General features: G+C 38.0%; 1 pseudogene and 1 gene segment (V, D, J or C); both read left to right on the top strand.

Annotated features, from left to right (window-relative positions):
• LOC122116802 overlaps positions 1 to 23,385 on the top strand; it is a 438,425-nt gene that overhangs the window by 402,690 nt on the left and 12,350 nt on the right. The window contains 1 exon segment of the V gene segment in view: positions 10,503 to 10,695. Within this exon segment, the coding sequence occupies positions 10,503 to 10,695 (193 nt within the window).
• LOC122116714 lies at positions 16,218 to 16,879 on the top strand (annotated as a pseudogene).

The raw sequence follows: 23,385 nt of genomic DNA, 5'->3' as shown, positions 1-23,385 counted from the left end.
TAAACTTTTGACAAGGGAACAAACATCAGAGTCATCTGTCATGTAGCTAGCTGTAGAGTTTGCAACTTAAGTAACAGCTACTCAGTGCCATGTGAAGTAACGGACTGGTTTTTGGTTTACTTCTCCCAGTTTTAATGTGATATCATTTACTTATATTTAAATGGAAAAGAATCAATCTTTTTTCCCATTATCAGAGAGGAACCTATATAGAGGCAAATTTGACACATGGTGTCCTTAAGTCTCTATTTGGTCACTGAGATCTGACACCCTGCAGTTGGCCCAGCCCCTGCTGATTTGCATCTTCCCCAGAGCAAGGCCCAAGTACTTGATAAGCTGTTTACACACTGTTCAGTAGAATGTTCCAGTCAGCACACAGCATGAACATGAGGAAACCTGCTCAACTCCTGGGGCTTCTGATGCTCTGGCTCCCGGGTAAGGATGGACAATGCTAAGGATTAGTTGGCTCTTCTTGGAAAGCATAATTTACTAAATGGCTAATGGTTTTTATGTTTCCATTGCCAGGTTCCAAATGTGATGTTCAGTTGACTCAGTTGCCATCCATGTCTGCATCTCTTGGAGAGAGAGTCTCCATAACATGCAGGGCCAGTCAGGGCATTGGCAATTATTTACATTGGTACCAGCAGAAACCAGGGAATGTTCCTAAGTTCCTGATTTATTTTGCAACTAGTTTGCAATCTGGGACTCAATCCAGGTTCAGTGGCAGTGGATGAAATGTCTCCTTTTTGTTGCCCTACTTATATATTACCATACATTATAGTATATTACATAAAACTGCAATATGGGTAATATTAATGCAGTGTTCCTCAGATATTTCAATCAATGAACTAAAATGTGTTCTATTTGTTAATATATCTTGTAGATGTTTTTCTCATTCCTGCCTGATTGTTTTTATAAAGATCCATAGTTAATCACCTGGTTTTTAACGAAAATAGAGTACAGTGAACCACCCCAAAACTTTGTTTTTGGTCGTTCTTTAGGATTTAAAACTGGGTCTGGGTGTTGTCCCTCAGATCTTCAGCTCAAGGCAGGTGCTCTACACTTGAGCCATGGTGCCACTTCCCGTTTTGTGGTGATTTATTGTAGATGTAGTCAAGACATCCAAACATCAAGAAACTCCTCCTATAGACTCCACTCCCAAATTACTCAGGCTGATTCAAAACTTTGGCAAAGCAGCAGGGTATAAAATTAAACCTCAAAAATCAATGGCTTTTCTGCATGCCAACAATGAGAAAAGTGTGGCTGAAATTAGGAAAGCAACTCCATTGGTAATAGCCCCTCAAAAAATAAAATATCTAGGAATTAACTTAACTAAAGAAGTGAAGGACCTCTATGATGAAAACTTTAAAATCTTGAAAAAGGAAATCAACACAGAACTTAAAAAATGGCAAAACCTCCCATGCTCCTGGATTGGAAAGATTAACATCGTGAAAATGGCAATACTTCCCAAGGCTATCTACAAATTCAACACAATACCTATGAAAATTCCAACCTCATTCTTCAAGGAAATAGAAGAGGCAATCCAAAAATTCATATGGAACAATAAAAGATCCCGAATAGCAAAAAGACTCCTCAACGGAAAGAACACTGCTAGAGGAATATCAATACCAAATTTCAAACTCTACTATAAAGCCATAGTAATCAAAACAGCTTGGTATTGGCATAAGAACAGACCTCAGGACCAATGGAATAGAATTGAAAACCCAGAAATGAACCTACAGACCTATAGCCATCTAATCTTCGATAAGGGAGCTAAAACAATAGAATGGAAGAAAGACAGCCTCTTCAGTAAATGGTGCTGGCAAAACTGGTTAACTACATGTAGAAAACTAAAGCTAGATCCTTATATATCACCCTGCACCAGAATCAACTCCAAATGGATCAAAGACCTTGAAGTCAAAGCAGACACTCTGAAAACATTACAGGATGGCATAGGAGAAACCCTAGGTCTCCTTGACTAAGGCCGAAATTTTCTGAATAGAGACCCAGAAACACAACAAATCAAAGAAAGGTTGGACAAATGGGATTGCATAAAGTTGCAGAGCTTCTGCAGGGCAAATGATATAGCTAGCAAGATCAATAGAAAGCCCACGGATTGGGAGAAGATCTTTACTAGCCATACAACGGACAAGGGTCTCATATCTAAAATATACTTGGAACTCAAAAAATTAACCCTCCCAACAACAAATCCTCAAAGAAACAACTGCCCAATAAATAAGTGGGCGAAAGACTTAAAGAGAAACTTCTCTGAAGAAGAAAGAAGGTTGGCCAATAGACACATGAAGAAATGTTCAACATCCCTAGCCATAAAAGAAATGCAAATCAAAACAATATTGAGATATCACCTCAGTCCAGTTAGAACGGCAAAAATCAAGAACTCTAACAACAACAGATGCTGGAGGGGATGTGGACAGAAAGGAACCTTACTTCATTGTTGGTGGGAATGTAAACTTGTTCAACCACTTTGGAAAGCAGTATGGAGGTCAAAAGACCTCACATAGAACTCCCCTATGACCCAGCAATCCCACTTTTGGGCATTTTCCCAAATGTTTACAAACAAGACCACACTAAAGCTACCAGCACCACTATGTTTATTGCAGCATTATTTACCATAGCTAAGATATGGAACCAACCCAGATGCCCCTCAGTAGATGAATGGATCAAGAAAATGTGGTATATATACACAATGGAATTCTATGCCTCCATCAGAAAGAATGACATTGCCCCATTTGTTAGGAAATGGAAAGATTTGGGAAAAATTATATTAAGTGAAGTAAGCCAGGCCCAAAGAAACATAGGTCCCATGGTTTCCCTTATTTGCAGTATCTAGTATATGTATGAGTCAAGCGGAAAAGGTCAGATAATGTGATGTCAGGAAAATGAACCCTTAGATATGTATTTTAATGTTATTTTCATTCATGCATGTGTTTCTAACGCATTTATAAGATTATCTCTTTGTTGCTTTGTATGTCCCTCCCCCACAGTATAACCCCTGCTTTCACTATATTTGATGTCAGTATAACTTGTGGAGGAGATGGGGAAAAACCAGTTGTTTAAGGATACAGGTGGACCTGTTGCAACAATGAGAAGTACAAATTGTCATGTCCACAACGAGCTTTACATCGGTGGGGGGGGGGGAGAAGGGGGAGGAAGGAGAAGGATTGGGATTGGGGAGGGAGGGGGGGAGGCTGGGAATGGATGTGAAGGGTAAACAAAGGAGGAGGCTGCAATGCTTGGTAAGAAATGTATGCATTATTCTGCCCATATAATTGTAACCCTTCTGTACATTATGTTCACAAATAATATACAATTAAAAAAAAAGAAATACAGGTTCTGTCTACATCTGAGGACTAATTTCTTTGTTTTCTATTCCTACACAGAGTTGAGATGAGCATAAAGTGATATGTCAGAACAGTTTGGGAATTACAGGAAGAGACTGGGTTACAAAATTTTGGTCAGGAGTGATCAGCTGAACATCATGCCCTGACAGGTAACTCATAGAATCAGTCTTTTTGCCAAAACAGTATCTTTAACATTTCATGTAGTGAAGATAATCCAGACCTCCTACTGTTTTTTAACCATTATCCTTTCACAATTTTTGATAAGTGCATAAGAATTTTGTCTTTAACTAGCTATGGAAAGTATTGAGGGAAAAGCTATCATTACTTATTAATTTTATACAGAAAATAGATTAGTGATTTGTAAAATAGGATAAACTTGTGAATACTGGTGCAAGAATCAGTCTAGACATAGAAAACTCAAACCAAGCATCTCATGATTGCAAGACACTATATACTATCTCAGAAATGAACTTTATAACTTCAGTGGCAGAAGTCATGGAGGTGGGGGAGGGAAAGGATAGTGGGAGAACAACAAAGGAGGAGGTAATGATACTCAGCAAGAAATGTACCCATTATCTTACTCATGTACCTGTAACTCTTCTGTACAGCATCTTCCCTACTGTATAACCCCTAATTTCACTGTATTTGATGTTGGCATAATTGTGGCAGGGAAGGGAAAAAACAAATCGTTTAAATAGGGATACAGATGGACCCACTGCGACAATGAGATGTACAAGTCATTATGTCAAAAAATGAACTTTACAACTTTTACCGGGGGTGGGTGGGGTGGGGCAAAGGGGGGTGGGGGAAGGGGGGTGGAGGGTTGGGAGATGGGAAGGGATGGGAAGGGCCAACAAAGGAGGAGGCTACAATGCTTGATGAGAAATGTACTCATTACCTTGCCCATGTAATTGTAACACCTCAGTACAGTATTTTCACAATAAAAAAAAAGAAAAAAAGATGGGGGTGGGGAGGATGGGAAGGGATGGGAAGGGGAAACAAAGGAGGAGGCTACAATGCTTGATAAGAAATGTACTCATTATCTTGCCCATGTAATTGTAACCCCTCTGTACAGTATTTTCACAATAATAAAAATAAATAAATAAAATGCTATGTCACAAACCTGCCATTAGATGGCAACAAACTTCATAAAAACAAAGCCCACAGGTTTACATTAATTGAACTAAGCCAGGCCCAAAGAAACAGATCAGAAGCATTTGTTAGGAAATGGAAAAACTTGGAAAAAATTACAGTAAGTGAAGTAAGCCAGGCCCAAAGAAACACAGGTCTCATGGTTTTCCTTATTTGCAGTAACTAGTATATGTCTGAGTCAAGCAGAAAAGGTCAGACAAGTTGAGGTCAGAGGAAAGAACCCCAAGATAAGTATTCAAATGTTTTTTTTTTCTTTCATGCAATTTTTTTAACATATTTATAAGATGATTTCTATGTTGCTTTGTATGTCCCTTCCCCACGGTATAACCCCTGCTTTCACTGTTCTTGATGTTGGTATAATTTGTTGAGGGGAAGGGTAAAAACAAATCGTTTAACTAGGGATACAACTGGACCCATTTCAACAATAAGATGTACAAGTCGTTCTGTCGAAAAATGAACTTTACAACTTTTGTGGGGAGGAGGTTCTGGTGGGGGAAGGTGAAGGGAGTATGGGAAGAGATGGGAAGGGGAAACAAAGAGGAGGCAATAATGCTTGATAAGAAATGTACTCAGTATCTTGCCCATGTAATTGTAACTTCTCTGTATGTTATTTTCACAATAAAAAAAGCAGAAAAGGTCAAAAGCTACATACATATGACCATATAAAATGTTGTTAAGCGAAATGAACCCCAGGATAGGGACACATTTTTTTTCCTTTTCTTGCTATTGTTTCTAAAGTATTTATAATGTGTTATGTGAGTTTTTGTTTGTTTCTTTGTATGTTCCTCACCCACGGTATTACCCCTGTTTTCACTGTATTTGATTCCGGTGTCCTGCATCTTGTATACACACTTCTCTAATTTGGGGGAGGAGGGAAAAAGCAAAATGTTTAAATAGGGATACAGGTTGACCCATTCATTGTAACAATGAGATGTACAAGACACTATGTTGAAAACAAACTTTACAACTTTGGCGGGGGTGAGGAATGTGGGGTGGGAGTGGGCGTAGGGGTATATTAGTTGTGGATCTGGGAGAGCAGGGATGGTAGGAGTAAAACAAAGGAGAAGGCAACAATGCTCTATAGGAAATGTACTAATTCCCTTGCTCATGTAGCTGCAAACTCTCTGTACAGTATTTTTACAATAAAAAATGTACAATAAAAAGAAAAGAAACCCAGGGAAAGCAGTAGTGATGCAGCCCCATTAACATGAGAAGCCTGAGGTGGAGATGCTCTCTGCCAGGCTCCCTGGCCAATGTGATACTGGGATTCTGTTCAAAATGGGCAGAGTCTTTCCATGAGCAAGTCCCTCAATATTTTCTATTTTACCTGATCCAGATTAAAAACACCTAGAAAATGATGATTCTACCACAAGAGTTCTTGGAATGGAGTTAGAACTATAGATAAGACTGGATTCAGATGTAATAGAACAAGACAGCCGTCTGAGATGCAACTGCCTTGTGTGCAGTCAGCATGACTCCAGTTACATTTTATACACGTTTTACTTCTACTCCTTATGTTTCTAAGCAGAATACACAGAGCTAAAACAACACCCTTGGTTGCTGATTCTCAGATGAGTGGAAGAACACAGAGAAGGACCAGTCCCACAGAGTCAGGCAAACTCCAATCCTTCTAGTCTTTTGCAGTCTAATCTTGGGCTTATACTTTTGGTTGTGTTCAACTCCAGTACATTTTACGCATTTTTTTCCCCTGAATCTTAGGCACCGCCATGGGCAGAGCTTCTGGTTGACCCTCAAGTCTTCAGTCCCCACCACTCAGGAGACCAAATGCTTTCTCCACAACCCAGGGTCATAGCATAGCAGCTCCAGGTCGGTGCCATCTTGCCCTTACTCTGGTTTGAAGGCCCAGATAAAAATCAATGGAAAAATGACTTCAACTGAAAGGATTCACCTTTCCCATGACAGCCATATCTTAGATTTGTCTTTTCAGCCAAGCTGTCTAAATCATATCCCCTCTCCTTCCACCTGAAAAAATGCACCATGTGATTTCAGACAAGAGAGCCTGATCCAGGCCAAATCTGACTCTGACATCAATGAGGAGTACAGATGCTGTTGAAACCTTGAAACCCCTCAGTCAATGTAAGATTTCTCTTCCACATCGCCATTGCTTCAAGCTGCTTCCAATTGTCCCTTGACTTCACTCATTCTGCCTAACCTTTAAAGGGCATCTAGTTTTAAGAGGAATGTGAAATTTCCCCTTTAGGAAGATTGGAGGAGATTTGGTTGTTCTTCCCAGGCTTTTCTCCTGAATGACACATGTTGACCTGTTGAGTTTTCCCGTTTCTGGTTTTTTCCTTCTCTTACACACATCTATTCTATTTATTCTAGTGTCTAAAAATAGGTACTTAAACTTGTAGGCCACATTTTTTCAATGTTGAAGCTGTACCTCCAAATAAGAGCTAGAGAACTGAAGTCACTCTCACATTATTCTGTTTATCTAGGCTAAGAAAACCATGGGAGCTGCTTTCTTCACCCCATACACCCAGGGAGGTATCAGACACTTCTCTGTGGTGTGGTTTCTGTCACAGCTGCCACAGATCACTGATTCCTTATGCCCTTCAGAGTACATTCATTTTATTATCTTACATTTCTGAAACTAAGAACCACCCAGTTAAAATTAAGGACTCAGGAGTACTGCACTGCTTTGCTTGTCTCTAAGAGAAATAATTCAGTTTCAAAATTTCTTCAGCGTAGATGATTTCACATTCCCAGCTCTGACTCTTATCACATCATGCCTTGCCCTTTTCACTGTCACTTCCTTTCTCTGGCATTTCTTACTCAACAGTATAAGCGTTCTTGATATTATATCAGCCTCACGCAGATCGTTCAAGATAGTTTTCCAGTCTGAAAATGTGTAACCCAATAACATCTCCCAAGTTCTTTTGGCTTCATAGGGTAATATTGATAGGCTCAAGACTTGAACGTGGATATCTATTGATGATTCCACGTTACATATATAACGGCCATTATTGTGTCCTCCCAACTGTCTTTTCCTAATGCAGAACTAAAATCACAAGGTGGATTTTGAAATCAAGAGACCAGGAATAAATCTCAAACTTAGACCCTGGTACCTATGAGGTTTAAAGACTGTCACTGTCTTCTATCAGTGCTTTAAATGTGCACTTCATAGTGCATGTGAATTTCCTATATGTTCTTCTGATTGTGTGACCCATAAAACAGAAATAATGGCTGCTATATCCAATCCAAGAAATGTTTGTAAACAGAAATTAAACTTTTCTAGAATTTTCTGTTTTCAAATTATCAAAAAATAGGGTCAAAAATTCAGATAAGAATTGCCATCTAAATATAATACTTGGTTTAATGTGTTAGCATGGGTCTAATATTAAGAATTTCAACACAGTTCAGATATGTATTTCCAGCTCCATCCAGTGGACAACATGATGGTGGAAAAATAATACTCAAGGTATATATCCATATTGCCAAGAGAGATGAGGAGAGTCTGGGACAGTTCCCAGAATTCCTGAATTTCCTTATCCTCCACTTTTATTGGGTACAAGATCACTTGTTAGGTTGGAGCAGTTTTATTCACAATCAAAGGGCATATTCCCAGAGTTAGGTAATAAGATATCAGAATATAGTGAAGTTTAAGCTTGCTAAAGAGCAGATATTCATTTTTTTTTCTATAGGATAACAGTGTAATGTACTCATTCAGAATCCTTGTAAACAGGACAAGACTACACACAAACCATCAGTTTTCTGCTAGTATCAGTCTTTCTCCACATTCACCACTCAGTCACACTTTCTGGACTCAGTCAGAGCTCCCAAGAGGCTCTAGGGTCTTCACACTTTATGATATATTGGATACAGTGATAAGGGACAAAGAAAGTCAAGGAAGGGAAAATGGACTGTAAAGATCATACAACACGCTACATACTTCCTATTGCTGTTGATGACTGTAATTCAGCACCATGTGGAGAATACTTTTGAGTTATTTTCGGTAAGATGAGGGGCTGAGATATGTATGCACCTCTTCTCTCATCAGCACTGAGGAAATTCGGAGGGCACTCATTCCTGACTCGGTGTTCTTTTGAGTGTTTAAGCAGAGGTGTCCTCTCTTGTTTCAAGATGACATTAGGACACCGGATGGCTGTACAAATCAGCACAAACATATTAAAGGACGATATCAACATACCAGCATTGCCTGATAATCCAACTAAAAAGATCATAGAACTTTACATTCTCCCTGCAAGGAGATTCTGGCTGGATTCTTTATAACCAGTTCCCATGAAAGTTTGGCATCTGGAAACACAGAAAAAAGATATTACTCAGGCACCAATGGTATAATCTGCTACTCATCATTAAGAAACTAGAGTGTCAGGATCCAGAGTGTGGAAACTCAAGGCACAGACAAGCCCTGTTCCCATGGTGTTGAGCTAGGATAGAACATCCAAATTGAGGAATAGATGTGACTTTTTAATTTATTTGAATTTTTGTTGCCTGTGGGGTTTGAATTCAGTGCATGGACACGGTCATAAACTCTTTTGCTCAAAAGTAGTGGTCTACCACTTTGAACAACAGCTCCACATTTGATTTTCTGGTGGTTAATTAGAGATAAGACTCTTCAAACCATGACCCTCCGGTTTTAACCTCCTGAGTTGTTAGTGGTACAGGCATGAGCTTCCAACCCAGCTTTGGACGTGAAATTTGAGATAGTCAAATCTTTGTCCAACTTTGACCTGTATCCAAGATTCTGCTCAGTGCTCACCTGCCTGCACTGGCTGGAAAAGAGAGCCAGTCTTTCTCCTAGAGATACCCACAGCAAAGCTGGTGTCTAGATCAGGTTGATGTCCTACTATTGCCGGTGGAAAAAAAACCTAAAATATAAAACTAAACAAACAGAGGCATTTGTGGTGAATGGAAAGCAGGTGCATAGAGTATGAATATATTTACTGAAGTGTACAAGTCTGACATAACTAGTTAGACTTTCAGGGTGGTAACTGGAATCATTACAAATAACAACAGTTTATCATAACTCTGAGATTCCAAATTATGGAAAATATGTAGCCCATTCAGTATGGAACAGGAAATGTACTTACAGCACTGGAAAATGGTGGACTTCTAAGTGACTCACATTGGAACAGTTATACAGCATGCTGCTTCTCCTCATCATGTAACTTCTTCTAAATAACTTCTTCCAATAAATTATCATTATTTTACTTACAAACAGAAATGCTATTTTAAACACATAAACACTTTGCTAGGAAATATTTTTTATCAGTCAGAATTATTTGAGGAAGTGGAGCCTGTGCTTCAATTGGTAGAGCACCACAATTGAGTGAAAAAGCTTAGAGATAGCACACAGACCCCAAGCTAAAGCATCAGGATCAGCACAAAAATATAAAAATAACAATAAGGATACTATTTGAGAGTGAATTAAAAATCAAATAGTGCATACTCTAAGATTTCTTTGTGTATTCCCTACAAGCAAGGATATGTTCATGCATGGCATCACACTGAGAGATAACTTAATCAATTTAATGCTTATATATCATGCATTACAATTATAATCATCAAAATATCTGCTTTAATAAAATGGCTTCAGAGAGAAGACCATTGCCTGCCCTCGGACACCAGGGAAGCCTGCAGCCTGAGACACCTGCAACCCAAGACACCAGTAAAACACAGGGCCAATGTGGAATTGTTGCAGTGAGCCAGCCCTGTAGATGTGTCCAGACCTGCCTAGTCCCTGCTGTTTGCATATGACCAGCACAGAGCACAATACTCTGAATATTTCTTCATAGATTGTTCACACCCGTGTAGCAGTCAGACCCAGTCAGCACACAGCATGGACATAAAGGCCCCTGCTCAGCTCTTGGGGCTCCTGATGCTCTGACTCCCAGGTAAGGAAGAACATCAACAGAAATTTTATTCATTCAGTGTGGTCAGTTCAGTCTGGATCTCTGTGAGTATTCATGAAACATGAATCATTATGCTCATTGTATTCCATGTCAGGTTTCAGATGTGACATCCAGATGACTCAGTGTCCATCTTCCCTGTCTGCATCTCCGGGAGACAGAGTCTCCATCAATTGCTGGGCCAGTCAAGACATTCGCTCTAATTTAGCCTGGTATCATCAGAAACCAGGGAAAACTCTCAAGCTCCTGATCTATGAAACATCCAGTTTGGAATCTAGGAACCCATCCAGGTTCAGTGGCACTGGATCTGGAACAGAGTATTCTCTCACCATTAACAGCCTGCAGCCTGAAGATGTTGAAATTTATTACTGACTGCAGTATTATGATAACATATCCACAGTGATACAACCCATAATATAAATTTCCAGGAAAGCAGAAGTGAGAGGCCAGACTATCCAAGATGCTCCTTCTGGTGCCTCCATCTGCTGAGAGTGCTTCTCATATGGAGCCAGAATCTAAACCAAATAATTCTCTGCAATCTATGACTGTCCTTCTTAGACATAAAAGAAAAGACTTTGTAAGGAATCTCTGATTTAAAAAGAGAATTTTTGCATATGAGGAATGCCAATAAATTATTTTGGACATTTTTCTTTGCCTAATGAGGGAATACTGTATAGTTTCAGTGATCCCATGACAAAAACTACAAAAATCTGGTGAAATAAATATCAGGTTTGTGACTTTTACACTTTTGTATTGGGCACTGATCTTCAACAAGGCCATGTCTACTTTCCTTTCCAAGTACATCTGTGTTAAGTACTGACTAGAATTCTCACTTAACAAATATCCAGCCTACACAAGTAACATTTCTTTTTTTGAATAAGTTTTTTATTGTAAAAATACTGTACAGAGGGGTTACAGTTACATGACTAAGGTAATGAATACATTTCTTATCAAGCATTATTGCCTCCTCCTTTGTTTTTCCTCTACCATTCCCTGTCCCTTCCCTCCCATCTCTACAACTACACTTCCCCCCACCCACCCTGTCTAAATTGTAAAGTTCATTTTTCAACATAGTGTGTTGTATAAACATTTCTATAATCCCTTCTTCAGCAAATATAAAAATCTTAATTTCTGCTTCATTCAAGCCAGCCTGGATCAAGAGAGAAGGAGCCCTTCTTAGTTAATGCTAATCCTAATACACCAACCTATGTCCATCTCATTCAGGAAGCCACTGCATGAATACTAAAGATTGTGTTAGTATTGGCAATTCCAGTATATCCTTGGCTTCAGGTAAATTTCTATTTGTTAGAAAAGGTATCCACTACTGTTCCTCAGGAAGACCATGAAATACACAACAAGGTAAGAAGAGCAAATACCCTCTGAGACAAAGAAATATGAGGGAAGAACAAAAAGTTAGGCACAATTTTTGAGAGTTTATTATTCCAAGAGGCATATGAAAGCTCAATAGAGACTTCTAGAAAGATCAATCTGAAAGGAAGATGTAAGAGGCCTCGGAGGTAGACAGTATTCTTAGTACTATGTGTTTGTAATTAAAAATTGTCCATTAGAACAGAAGAAAATGATGAGCTGACACATCTTGACCCTCCACTCTTATCCTTGAAGGGCTAAACACCAGAAGGGAGAAGGAAGCAGGACCAGCAGGACATCAACAGTGTTGAAGCTTCCGTTCAGGGTACTTCAGGCCCTAAGGTTACCAAACTCATGTTCCCCTAGTGCCTCATTCTAGCAGCTTGAAAAGAACATCCTCTTACAAGGGAAAAAGACTTTTCCACACAGTTCACAATTACGTTTAATGGGTTTTAGAATATCAAAGTAAGTATAGAAATGTAAAGTATATGAAGTATGGTCTGTTTTCAGTCAATATTCTATCAATGAGAATGTTTTCCATGCAAATTCAGAAAGAAAAGTAGACAACAAAAACCATCTGAAACTCTGTGTAGACACTGGTAGGACCAGGATATGTAGAAGGACAAACTGGAGAATTTATTTATTTTGAAGTTCTACTGAGATTGAAACTCAAAGCTTCCTACCTACTACACAAGTGCTCTATCACATGAGCCTTTCCTCATCCATTTTTATTCTACAGATAGGGTGGCATGCTTTTTACCTTAGCTGGCCTTGCACTGCACTCTCAACTTCAAACTTTATATTCATCACAATATGGAAGAATGAGATTTCATCTTTTCAAAAATATTCACTGAAACTTAAAATACTTGTACATTATGTAGACTCCACCTTGAGCCCAAGAGATTATAAACTGATTTAAGTTCAAATTCACCTAGATCTTGGATTTTAAAGGCAAGGTTTTCTTTACAACTATCTCTTCTTTGTGCACTGCACAGCCCATAGATTTTTACAACTGTCACTGGATGGGAAAGAAACACTGTCTGGAAATTCCTTGAGAATTTATTAGGCCATTAAAATATTACTGAGAAATACATCAGGTCCTTATACAAGTTCCTACAAACACCAGAGGCAAAGCTGGATCACAGTTAGAAATACATTCACTGGACCCAAACCTGCAGGTCACATGGATTCCCCCAGAACCCTGAACTTTTTTGAATAGAGTACCTACATCTTCCACAGGGCCAGGACCAGAGCACAGAACACTGTCTGTGCCACACTGTCCTTAGTACCAACTTCAACTTGATTACAATTCCATTGCCCTTAAAATCAAAGTCTTCATTTTTCTTTTTTATGTAATTTTATTGTCAAGGTAATGTTCAAAGTGATTACAGTTACATAAGTAAGATAATGAGTTCATTTCTTGCTGCATTTATCCCTCCATCATTTTTCTCCTACTTTCCCTTCTGGCAAGTTGTAAAGGTCATTTCCAACATATTGTCTTGTATCACTGTTGCATTGTTCACTCTTTGTCCTTTGTCTCACCATTATGTTGTTTCACTTCCCTTCCCCAATTCAGATAAACATATATACAAAATATAGGGTACCAAAACAAATACAGTAATAACAGAGGATAAACCAAAAGGGAAAACCAAGAAAGAAAAAGAACACATAACACATTAAAAGCAACACCAATAAAAAAAATGCTCTTGTTTTTTTAAGTTTTTTTATTATTGTGAAAATACCATTCAGAGGGGTTACAATTACATGAGCAAGGTAAGAACATTTCTTATCAAACATTGTTGCCTCCCCCTTTGTTTATTCCCTACCATCCCTGCCTTCCCATCTCCACGAATATGCTTCCCCCCACCCCACCAAAGTTGTAAAATTAGTTTTTCTTTCTATATCTTGTGGTTCATTTCATTTAGGATCCTCTTATATGGCCATATGTATATAGCTATTGAGCTATTGTGATCTTGTTCTAAGGCTATCCCAGACTTATACTAATTATTACAAATGAGGGAATCCGGGGAGTCTATATTTCTTTGGAACTGGCTTGTCACTTAATATGATTTTTCCAAGCCTTTCCTTTATGAATGGGGCAAGGTCATTTTTTCTGATGGAAGTATAGAATTCCATTGTGCATATATATATATATATGTATATATATATATACACATACATATATATATATATAATTTTCCTTATCCATTCATCTACTGAGGGGCATCTGGGTTGGTTCCATATTTTAGCTATGGTAAATAATACTACAATGAAAATGGTTGTGCCGTTAGCTTTAGTATGGCCTTCCTCATTTTTAAGTTGCCTAATCTAGCATTCTATTTAAATAATTATGTTTGCCTATATTGTCATCCTGAAGGCCAAGCTAATTTCAACCACTTCAAAGATATCCTCCAAATTTCTGTGCCTCCCCCCTCATACCTGGACTAATGGAGAAACAAAGTGATATTTAAAATGGGACATAATGCTACTAAACCCTTATAATAGCTCTCCTTTCTCTTGTTTGCTACTTTAAGGTGTATGTACTAACCTGCTGGGCATAAATAGCAGAGAAGCCTCTCATTTCAGAACAGTTGCAGAAATTTGGACACCTGTGATAAGAATGAAATCTAATAGGAGTGAGGGGCAGGCACTTGAGTTCTCCAAAAATATGGAAAGTAGGTGATTTGCCCTGGATTGAAGTGAAATGTTAAGAGGGAAATGGATGGAGGGATGTATTGCATTCCTTTTGAAAATATGACATTAATTCCAACATTAAAAACTCTATATGGTGACAGTAGCAAATCACAAATATCTAAGTAACTTTGGTCTTTTCTGCTACCAAAAAGCACCTGCTCCAGCCCTCCAAATCACAGGACATGGCTTACTTAAGCCATTGCTATATCCCTTTAATTTTTTTTCTGATTTTTTCTGTAAGAAAATAGAAATTGCGTCACACATCATATGTTGTTCAAGATCTTACACAGCAACAAAATCACTGAAAAAATTTTCTTGATTAAAAAATAATTCAGAAGGAAAACAACACCAAAACACCCAAAAGTAGAAAACTGCATTTATTGCTTTAAGAATTCTTTTCCTGATATGAGAAAGCATTTTAATTTGATGCAATCACACTTGTCATTTCTTGCTTTTATTTCCAGGGCAATTGGAGTTCTGTTCACAAATAACTACCTTCCACCTTACCTTCAAGTATTTTCCTTAGTTTTCTTAATGTAGTTTCAGTTTCAAGTTGCTCATTATTATCATTAATCCAATTTGGATTGAATTTTGTTATTGGTGAGACTAGGGAAGTGGATACAGTCTTCCATATGTAGATATCCAGTGTTCCCTACACCAATTTTTGAAGAGAGTCTCTTTTTGCCAGTGTATGTTTTTCATGTCTTTGGTAAAAACCAAATGGCTATAGCTATGTGGGCTTACTTCTGGATCTTCTCTTCTGTTTCCTTGGTATTCAGGTAGCTCATGCATTCTGGTTAATGGAATCCTAGTGAAATTAATTCTAGTAAAATGACTAGGTATCACTGAAAGAGCTGGTTGCCTGGAGGAGCTTTTTACTCTAGGGAAAGTTTTCCACACAAGTTCACTCTCACATTCCTGCAAACATTCCATGGATGTTTAGCCAATTCTTGAAATGATCTGTGTGTCTTTCCTATTACCCTGACACAAAACTTCATGTCAAGTGTGTTAATCTCTTTGAAATGAGGCCTGCCTAAGCCTTAACTTTCCACAGGCTCTTCCTACCAAACTGCCTCTGTTCCGAGTGTTTCTGCTCTACATTTTGTTCTTGACTTTCACTGTAAATCTAGCTCAAAGAAGCTAGCAATAATTGTCTTGGGGTTGGACTTCCTTAAAATTTACTTTGACAGGTTAGTCCATAGTGTTTTAATTCAGTCTCCTACAAAATATTGTGCCATGGACAAAAGATGGAGAAGTTATTGGCTATAATACAACATTAATATATATACATATATATACACATATATATGAAAACAAATCAGGTATTATGCAAGTGGTAAAAATGAATCAACTTAAGATAATAGATTCTATAAAAAGCTCACATATAATTATTTTAGAATGAGTAGGTCACAGTTCAACACAGTAAGCACCAGGATCTGGGAACTTGAGAGACAGGTTGTGGGCAAAGTGGTGAATGGTAAAGGAATGATAGAGGAAATTGGGAGTAGTCAAGAATTCATTGTATATATCACAAAATTAAGAAAGGAAAGTGGTGAGTCAAAGGAGATAAGAATGTTGAAGTGCATGACACTGATTAAAATGCTTGTATTCCGAAACTGCTTTATGGATCAACACTTCTTTTGTATGACTACTTTAAAATGCAAAAAATGAAATATTAAAAACGTCTTCTACAATCAAATGTTCTCCATGGAGAAACACATTTCTTGGCAGTCATATGTATATCTCTCTTGTTTGATCTGGGACCCTGTGAATGTTCCTTCTATTTTGAGTTACTGATTGAGCCAGTCTTGCAGCTGTGCCCAGCCTAGTCCAGACCCTGCTGATTTGCATGTGCATGGACCACAGCCCACTGCCCTGAACACTTCTTCATAGACTGCTCACAGACTGTGCAGGTGTCAGTCTCAGTCAGCACACAGCATGAACATGAGGGCTCCTGCTCAGTTCCTGGGGCTCCTGCTGCTCTGGCTCCCAGGTAAGGAAGGATAGTACTGCAGATACATCAAGCTCATTAGGTTTGATCATTGATGTCTTATATATGTGAGATCCTCTTACCAAATACTTAGTTGTGTGGATGTTTGTTATATTTCTTTTGCCAGGTGCCAGTTGTGACATCCAGATGACCCAGTCTCAATCCTCCCTGTCTGTATCCCTTGGAGACAGTGTTTCCATCACTTGCAGAGCCAGTCAGGGCATTAGCAGTTGGTTAGCCTGGTATCAACAGAAACCAGGAAAAGCACCAAAGCTCCTGATCTATGATGCATCCAATTTGGCCACTGGGGTCCCATCCAGGTTCAGTGGCAGTGGATCTGGGACAGAGTTCACTCTTACCATCAGCAGGCTGCAGCAAGACGATATTGCCACATATTATTGTCAACAGCATAGCAGTTTACCTCCCACAGTGATACAAGTCATAACAAAAACCTCCAGGGAAGCAGAAGTGAGAGGCTGGGCTGCCCCAGCTACTCCTGTTGTGACTGAACCTGTTGACAGTGCTTCTCAAATGCAGACAGGATCTGAAAGTCTATTGGAGATTTTGGTTAAAGGGTTCAAGAACCATCCTCTGTCCTTTGTCACTCACCTGTTCATTCCTAGCAGAACAGATATGGCAAGGCTTCTTTGAGGCATGCGAAGAGTCTGGGATCTAGAACAGTTTAGAATTGCTTGTAGACACTCAATAATAAAAGCATGTGTTAATGTGTGTTTTAAATACAGGGCTTTTTCATACAGAAAATAATGCCTAAGATGCAGTCTTTCCAAGCCTGAGCTACAGTACTGAAAAAACCTGAAAATTAAAATACAAAGGTTTTCTTGTTTTCCTACAGACACCACGTATCACCTACCAGTCACAGTAAGTACTGCCTAACATAGGTTCTCTGCCCTGACTAATGAATGAGCCCATGGCATGAAGTCTTTAGGCTTTCAGGTTTTAGTAGTTCCTATTGATGATGTTCCAGTCCATAGTAGATCACTTCCTCCTCCTTCTCCTTCTTCTTTTTTAAATCTCAAAGCATTCTTCATGCTGAAACATTCCAGAAAAACACAGAGAGAAAAATGGTTGTGAAATTAACTGCAATTGATGAGATGATGTCAGAGAGCAGATAGGTGACAGCTGAGTGTCACCCCTTGTCCTGATTAGCTAACTCAACAAATAAACTAACAAATAGCAATAGCAGTTTGTACTCCACTCTGTTGCTTTGCTATAAGAAGTAAGTCATTGTGGTTAGGTACATTTATCAGTGTCATTTTTGTCTATCTATATTTTAGTGCATACAGCATCTATGATGGTTTAATATCTGCAGTTTTATATTTTTAAAGACAGAACATAAAGTCAGTAGGCATAATAACCAATTCTGGACCTCAGATTTTCATGACTATTAAGCCTGAACAATTTCCATAGACAATATATTATAATATTTTCAATTTTATAAATTACTTTATCAGTTTTAGTTGCCTTGCATTGAGTCCTTAGGCTAACCACAAGAAAATTGTAATCTTAAGATTACATTTCAGCTTGAAAACAAAAAAATGCTCTCTTTATTTATACTTTTAATCCAGACCTATTTTTAGACTTTAATGTTTTCTGTTCAAATTTTACATCAAATAAAAATATGCTTCTATTACATTTGTAAACATCATGTTTTTCTTGTCATTCTTGACTTCCTACATTTGGAAAATCTCAATATAAGTTTGGAAGCAGGAGGGAATGTTGGACATTGCTGTCTTTTATATAAACTGAGGGCTCCAAGTTACTGAGTGTATTGATGTGTCACCTAGTATTATGTTTGCTAATCATTTTTGTTATGTGTGAATGTCCAAATAACTGTATCTAGAGGGCCCAAAAAAGTGCATTGGTTCACTAATACTCTTGCTTGCCCTCTTTCCCAGGCCAGGCAATATCATGCTATAAGCACCAGTCCAAAACTTATTCCCAGCTTGGACCTTGCACAGATACCGCAGCTCGGCTTCCTTCTTTGTGACCTTATGTCCCACCATTTACCCACTATTCCACTAGACAATGCCAAAATTCTTTCATAACCATGAGAAGAATACAGATTATTTTCCCTTTTCAGATTTTTAAAGTTTTCATCATAGAGGTTCTTCACTTCTTTGCTATTGTTTCTAACACTGATAAGATGATTTTTTTGTTGCGTTGTATGTTCCTCCCCCATGGTATAACCTCTGTTTTCACTGTATTTGATGTCGGTATAATTTGGGGAGGGGAAGGGAAAAAACAATTTGTTTAAACAGGGATACAGGTGGACCCATTGCAACAATGAGACGTACAAAACGTTATATCGAAAAGCAAACTTTACAACTTTGGTCAGGGTGGGGGGGGAGGATCAGGTGGGGGGACAAAGGGGACAGGAAGGGGAAACAAAGGGGGAAGCAACAATGCTTGATAAGAAATGTACTCATAAAGGGAAAAACAAGTCGTTTAAATAGGGATACAGGTGGACCCATTGCAACAATGAGAAGTACAAATCGTTATGTCGAAAACGAACTTTACAACATTGGTGGGGGGGGGGCAGAGAGGATTGTGGGGGGGCGGGGGGGAGGATGGGAAGGGATGGGAAGGGGAAACAAAGGAGGAGACTACAATGCTTGATAAGAAATGTACTCATTATCTTGCCCATGTAATTGTAACCCCTCTGTACAGTATTTTCACAATAAAAAAAATAAAAATTAAAAAAAGAAATGTACTCATTACCTTGCTCATGTAATTGTAAGTCCTCTGTATGGTATTTTCACACTAAAAAAATTACTAATAAAAAAGAATACAGATTGTAAGCAAGCAATGAGATTTTACCTTTTACTATAGCCTTCCACATTGCATATTGTTTAAAATTATAAACCTGTGTTGATGTTCAGCCTCTCATCATCCACTCTTTCTCACACCATTTTTTTCTTTTGAATCTAATAATTATTATTTCTACTTCATGGGAATTTTTTTATGATTAACTCTTGGTTCTTTTGCAAACAATTTGTCACCTACTATTAAGATATCATGTAGTTTTTGTTCTTGATTCTGTCAGAATGATTACAGGAGTCAGAGATCTATTTAAAATAACCTTATAATTTTGAAAACATTTCATCAAAAAACATCAACTGACATGTGGAAGGAAAACAGATCATGAAAAGGAAAAAAGATGAGAAGAAAGAAGAGATGAAGAAAAGGAAGGAAGGAACAATGGGACAAAGGAGGGATATAATAAGAATATAGGAAGGAAGGAAGGAAGCAAGGAAGGAAGCAAGGTAGGAAGGCAGGAAGGAAGGCAGGAAGGAAGGCTGGCTAAATATACTTTATTTCTGTTCTATATACATTAGTTCAACTTGTCAGTCAGCACAACATTGTCAAGAAATGTATTGGATACAATGGATACCTTTTACCTCTAGGTGTCCAGCTATCCTGTGCACTTCAAGGTAAGCTGAATGTAATGTGTTTCCTGTTCACGCCTTCTTGCATAACATCACCCAATAAGGAATCATAGCAGTGCTCCTAGCTCACTGAAACTTCTCTGTCTCCACGTCTAGGACTCTTTGACAGACATAGGAATAAAATATCTCTAAAGTATTTCATTTTTAACAAGAAAAATAGCCAAGCCCCAAGGTAAAGCAGGTCTTCTTTGAGTAATTAATCCTGTAATTCTCAATTGTAAACTATACAGATGCATACAACTTAGGTATTATGTGTGTGTGTCTATATATATACTATATAATAATATATAATTATAAGTTCAAGCCAGAATTGGCATATATATATATATACATATATATATATATATACACACACACACACATATATATAGTCATTTTAATTCAGGTAATTTATGTTACGTTTAATTTAGGTAATTTGTTATGACTCACTTAATTTACCAATGTTGGAGAAAAGCTATCATCTTACAAACATTGACATACAAAGTATATTTTTTACTAGGATGTATATCAAAATAATAAGAAACTTTGAGGAAAATCCTCTTATTCAGGCTCTAGATTGATCAGAGTGATTTTTCATTATATGAGCTAAGCTTTTTTTTTTCTTCAGTCAGGAGGCTAGAACTCTGGGCCTGGGTGCAAGCCCTCAGCTCTTTAGCTCAAGTTGAACTCTCTACCACTTGAGCCACAGCACCACTTCAGGTTTTCTGGTGGTTTGTTGGAGCTTAGAGTCTGCTGCCTGGCCTGGCTTTAAACCTCGATCCTCAGATCTCAGCCTTCTGAGTAGCTAGGATTACAGGAGTGATCCACGGGTGCCTGGCTATGAGCTAAGCTTTGAGAAGAATAAGAAATTCAAGTGTAGGGTTTCTTTCTTTCTAGTCCTTTAGATAGAAGATCATTTCATCTGCACAAAAGGATACTTTGAGTTCTTCTTTCCCTATGGCAATCCAGTGTATGTCTTTTCTTGCTTCATTGCTAGGAATTCAAGTATTATATTTGGAAGGAATAGAGAGAATGGATATCCTTGCCTTGTTCCTGATTTTAGAGAAAGTGGTTTTAATTTTTCACCACTTATTATGATATTAGCTGTTAGTCTGTTGCACATAGCTGCGCTGTCCCTCAGCTCTTCAGCTCAAGGCTAACGCTCTACCTCTTGAGCCACAGTGCCACTTCCGGCTTTTCTTTTTGCTTATGTGGTGCTGAGGAATCGAACCCAGGGCCTCATGCTTGCAAGGCATGCACTCTACCGCTGAGCTACCTTCCCAGCCCAGCACATAGCTTTTCTTATTCAGAGGTAAGTTCCTTCTCTTCCTAGCTTGTCTAACATTTTAACATAAATGGATTTTATTGATGGCTTTTTTCTGCATCTTTTGAGATTATCATGCAGATCTAGCCTTTGGTTCTGTTAATGTGATGTACCATGTTTATTGATTTGCATATGTTAAACCGGCTTTCCATCTCTGTGATAGATCTCATTTGATCATAGGGTATGATTTTTTGATTAGTTGCTAAATCTTGTAAATACTATTTTATTGAAGAGATTTGCATCTATATTCATCAGAGAGATTGATTTATGATTGTCTTTCTTCCTTAGATCCCTACCTGATTGGGGGATGAGTGTATTACTATCTTCCTAAAACAAGTTAAGAATTGATCCTTCTTATTTTATTTCTAGAAAATTTGAAGAGTACCGACATCAGTTCAGCTTCAAAATCTTATAGAATTCACATGTGAATCCATTGTGAAATGGACATTTCCTTGTTTGAAGACCTCTGAGTACTTCCTCAATCTTCTTTTGTGTTATGGGCCTGTTTAAGTGATTTATATATTCTAGGTTAAGCTTAAGCAGTTTGTATACTTCTGGAAATTTATCCATTTCTGCTGTATTTTCCATCTTATTTGAATATAGATTTTGAAAACAGTCCACCATGATCTTTTTCTTTCTTTCTTTTCTTTTTTTCTTTTTTCCAGTAGTGGGGCCTGAACTCTGGACCTGGGTGCTGTCCCTCTGCTCTTCAGCTCAAGGTTAGCACTCTCCCACTTGAGCCACAGCGCAACTTCTGGCTTTTTCTGCTTATGTGGTCCTGAGAAATCGAACCCATGCTCTTATGTATGTAAGGCAAGCACTCTACTACTGAGCATCCTTCCCAGCCCTATATCTTTTAGATTTCTTGCATGTTTGTTGTAATGTTTCTTTTAGCATTACTAATTTGGTTGATTTGAATTTCTTCTCACTTCTTTTTTTTACATGAAATTACTGGTGATCTGTCACTTTTATTCTTTATTGAATGAATTACCTATTTGTTTCATTGATTATTTTTATTTTCTGTACATGTTTTTATTGTAAAAATGCTGTACAGAGGGGTTACAGTTATATGAGCATGGTGATGAGTACATTTCCTATTGAACATTGTTGCCTCCTCCTTTGTTTTTTCCCCTACCATCCCTTCCCTCCCACCTCTACAACTACACCCCAAACCCCCAGCCAAAGTTGTAAAGTTTGTTTTCGGCATACTGTTTGTACATCTCATTGTTACAGTGGATGAACCTGTAGCCCGATTTAAGCATTTTGTTTTTTTCCCTTCCCCTCCCTGAATTAGAGAAGTGTATATACAAGAAGCAGGGCACCAACATCAAATACAGTGAAAAGAGGGGTTATACCCTGGGGGAGGAACATACAAAGCAACAAAAGAAATCATATGGTACATTATAAATACATTAGAAACAATACCAAGAAAGAAAAAAAAACCACTTTTGTCCCTATCTTGGGGTTCATTTCGTTTAACATCATCTTATCTGGTCATATGTACATAGCTTTTGACCTTTTCTTCTTGTCCCAAACATGTACTAGTTATTGCAAATAAGGGAAACCATGGGACCTATGTTTCCTAGGCTTTAAGCCACTAAGGCATTTTTTTCATTATTTGCTTAGACATGAAAAAATTTTGAATTATCATAAATATATGTTAACTTGTAGAAATAATTTCAATAACTCTACTCATATTAACTTGTTCCTAATCTTGTTAGAATGGTGAATTATATGCATCAACAGATTATTTTAAAATCCTCTAACTTTTAAATGACTTTGCATTTGTGCAATATTTTTTAATTGCTCAAAATAGAGGATGTAGAAAGTAAGGAGGGAGAAAAGGAGGAGGAAGAAAAGGTCAGAGGAAACAACTGCTCTCACAGCAACCCAACTATAGATGAATCTTGAAATTCTCATGAAAGTTGTTCAAATCATTGACACTAATCCAGTTGCTATGGGAAGATGAGTAGTTTGCATAAAGGAAGTTCACTGTTCAGCTGGCCAAGCTTCTTTAGAGAATGACCTGTGGCAATTAAGATGACTCACTACTTCCCTTCTGCCCAGTTAAGAATGTAGTCCATGCAATAGTATCACACGCTATACTTGGAAACCAAGATGGGACTGCTTTGCTAGCATCTGAGTGACAAGAGTGATA

Source organism: Dipodomys spectabilis, unplaced genomic scaffold, assembly GCF_019054845.1.
Source record: "Dipodomys spectabilis isolate Male_0828 unplaced genomic scaffold, ASM1905484v1 ptg000137l, whole genome shotgun sequence".
Taxonomy (NCBI): domain Eukaryota; kingdom Metazoa; phylum Chordata; class Mammalia; order Rodentia; family Heteromyidae; genus Dipodomys; species Dipodomys spectabilis.
This window is presented reverse-complemented; position numbering and strand designations above follow the sequence as displayed.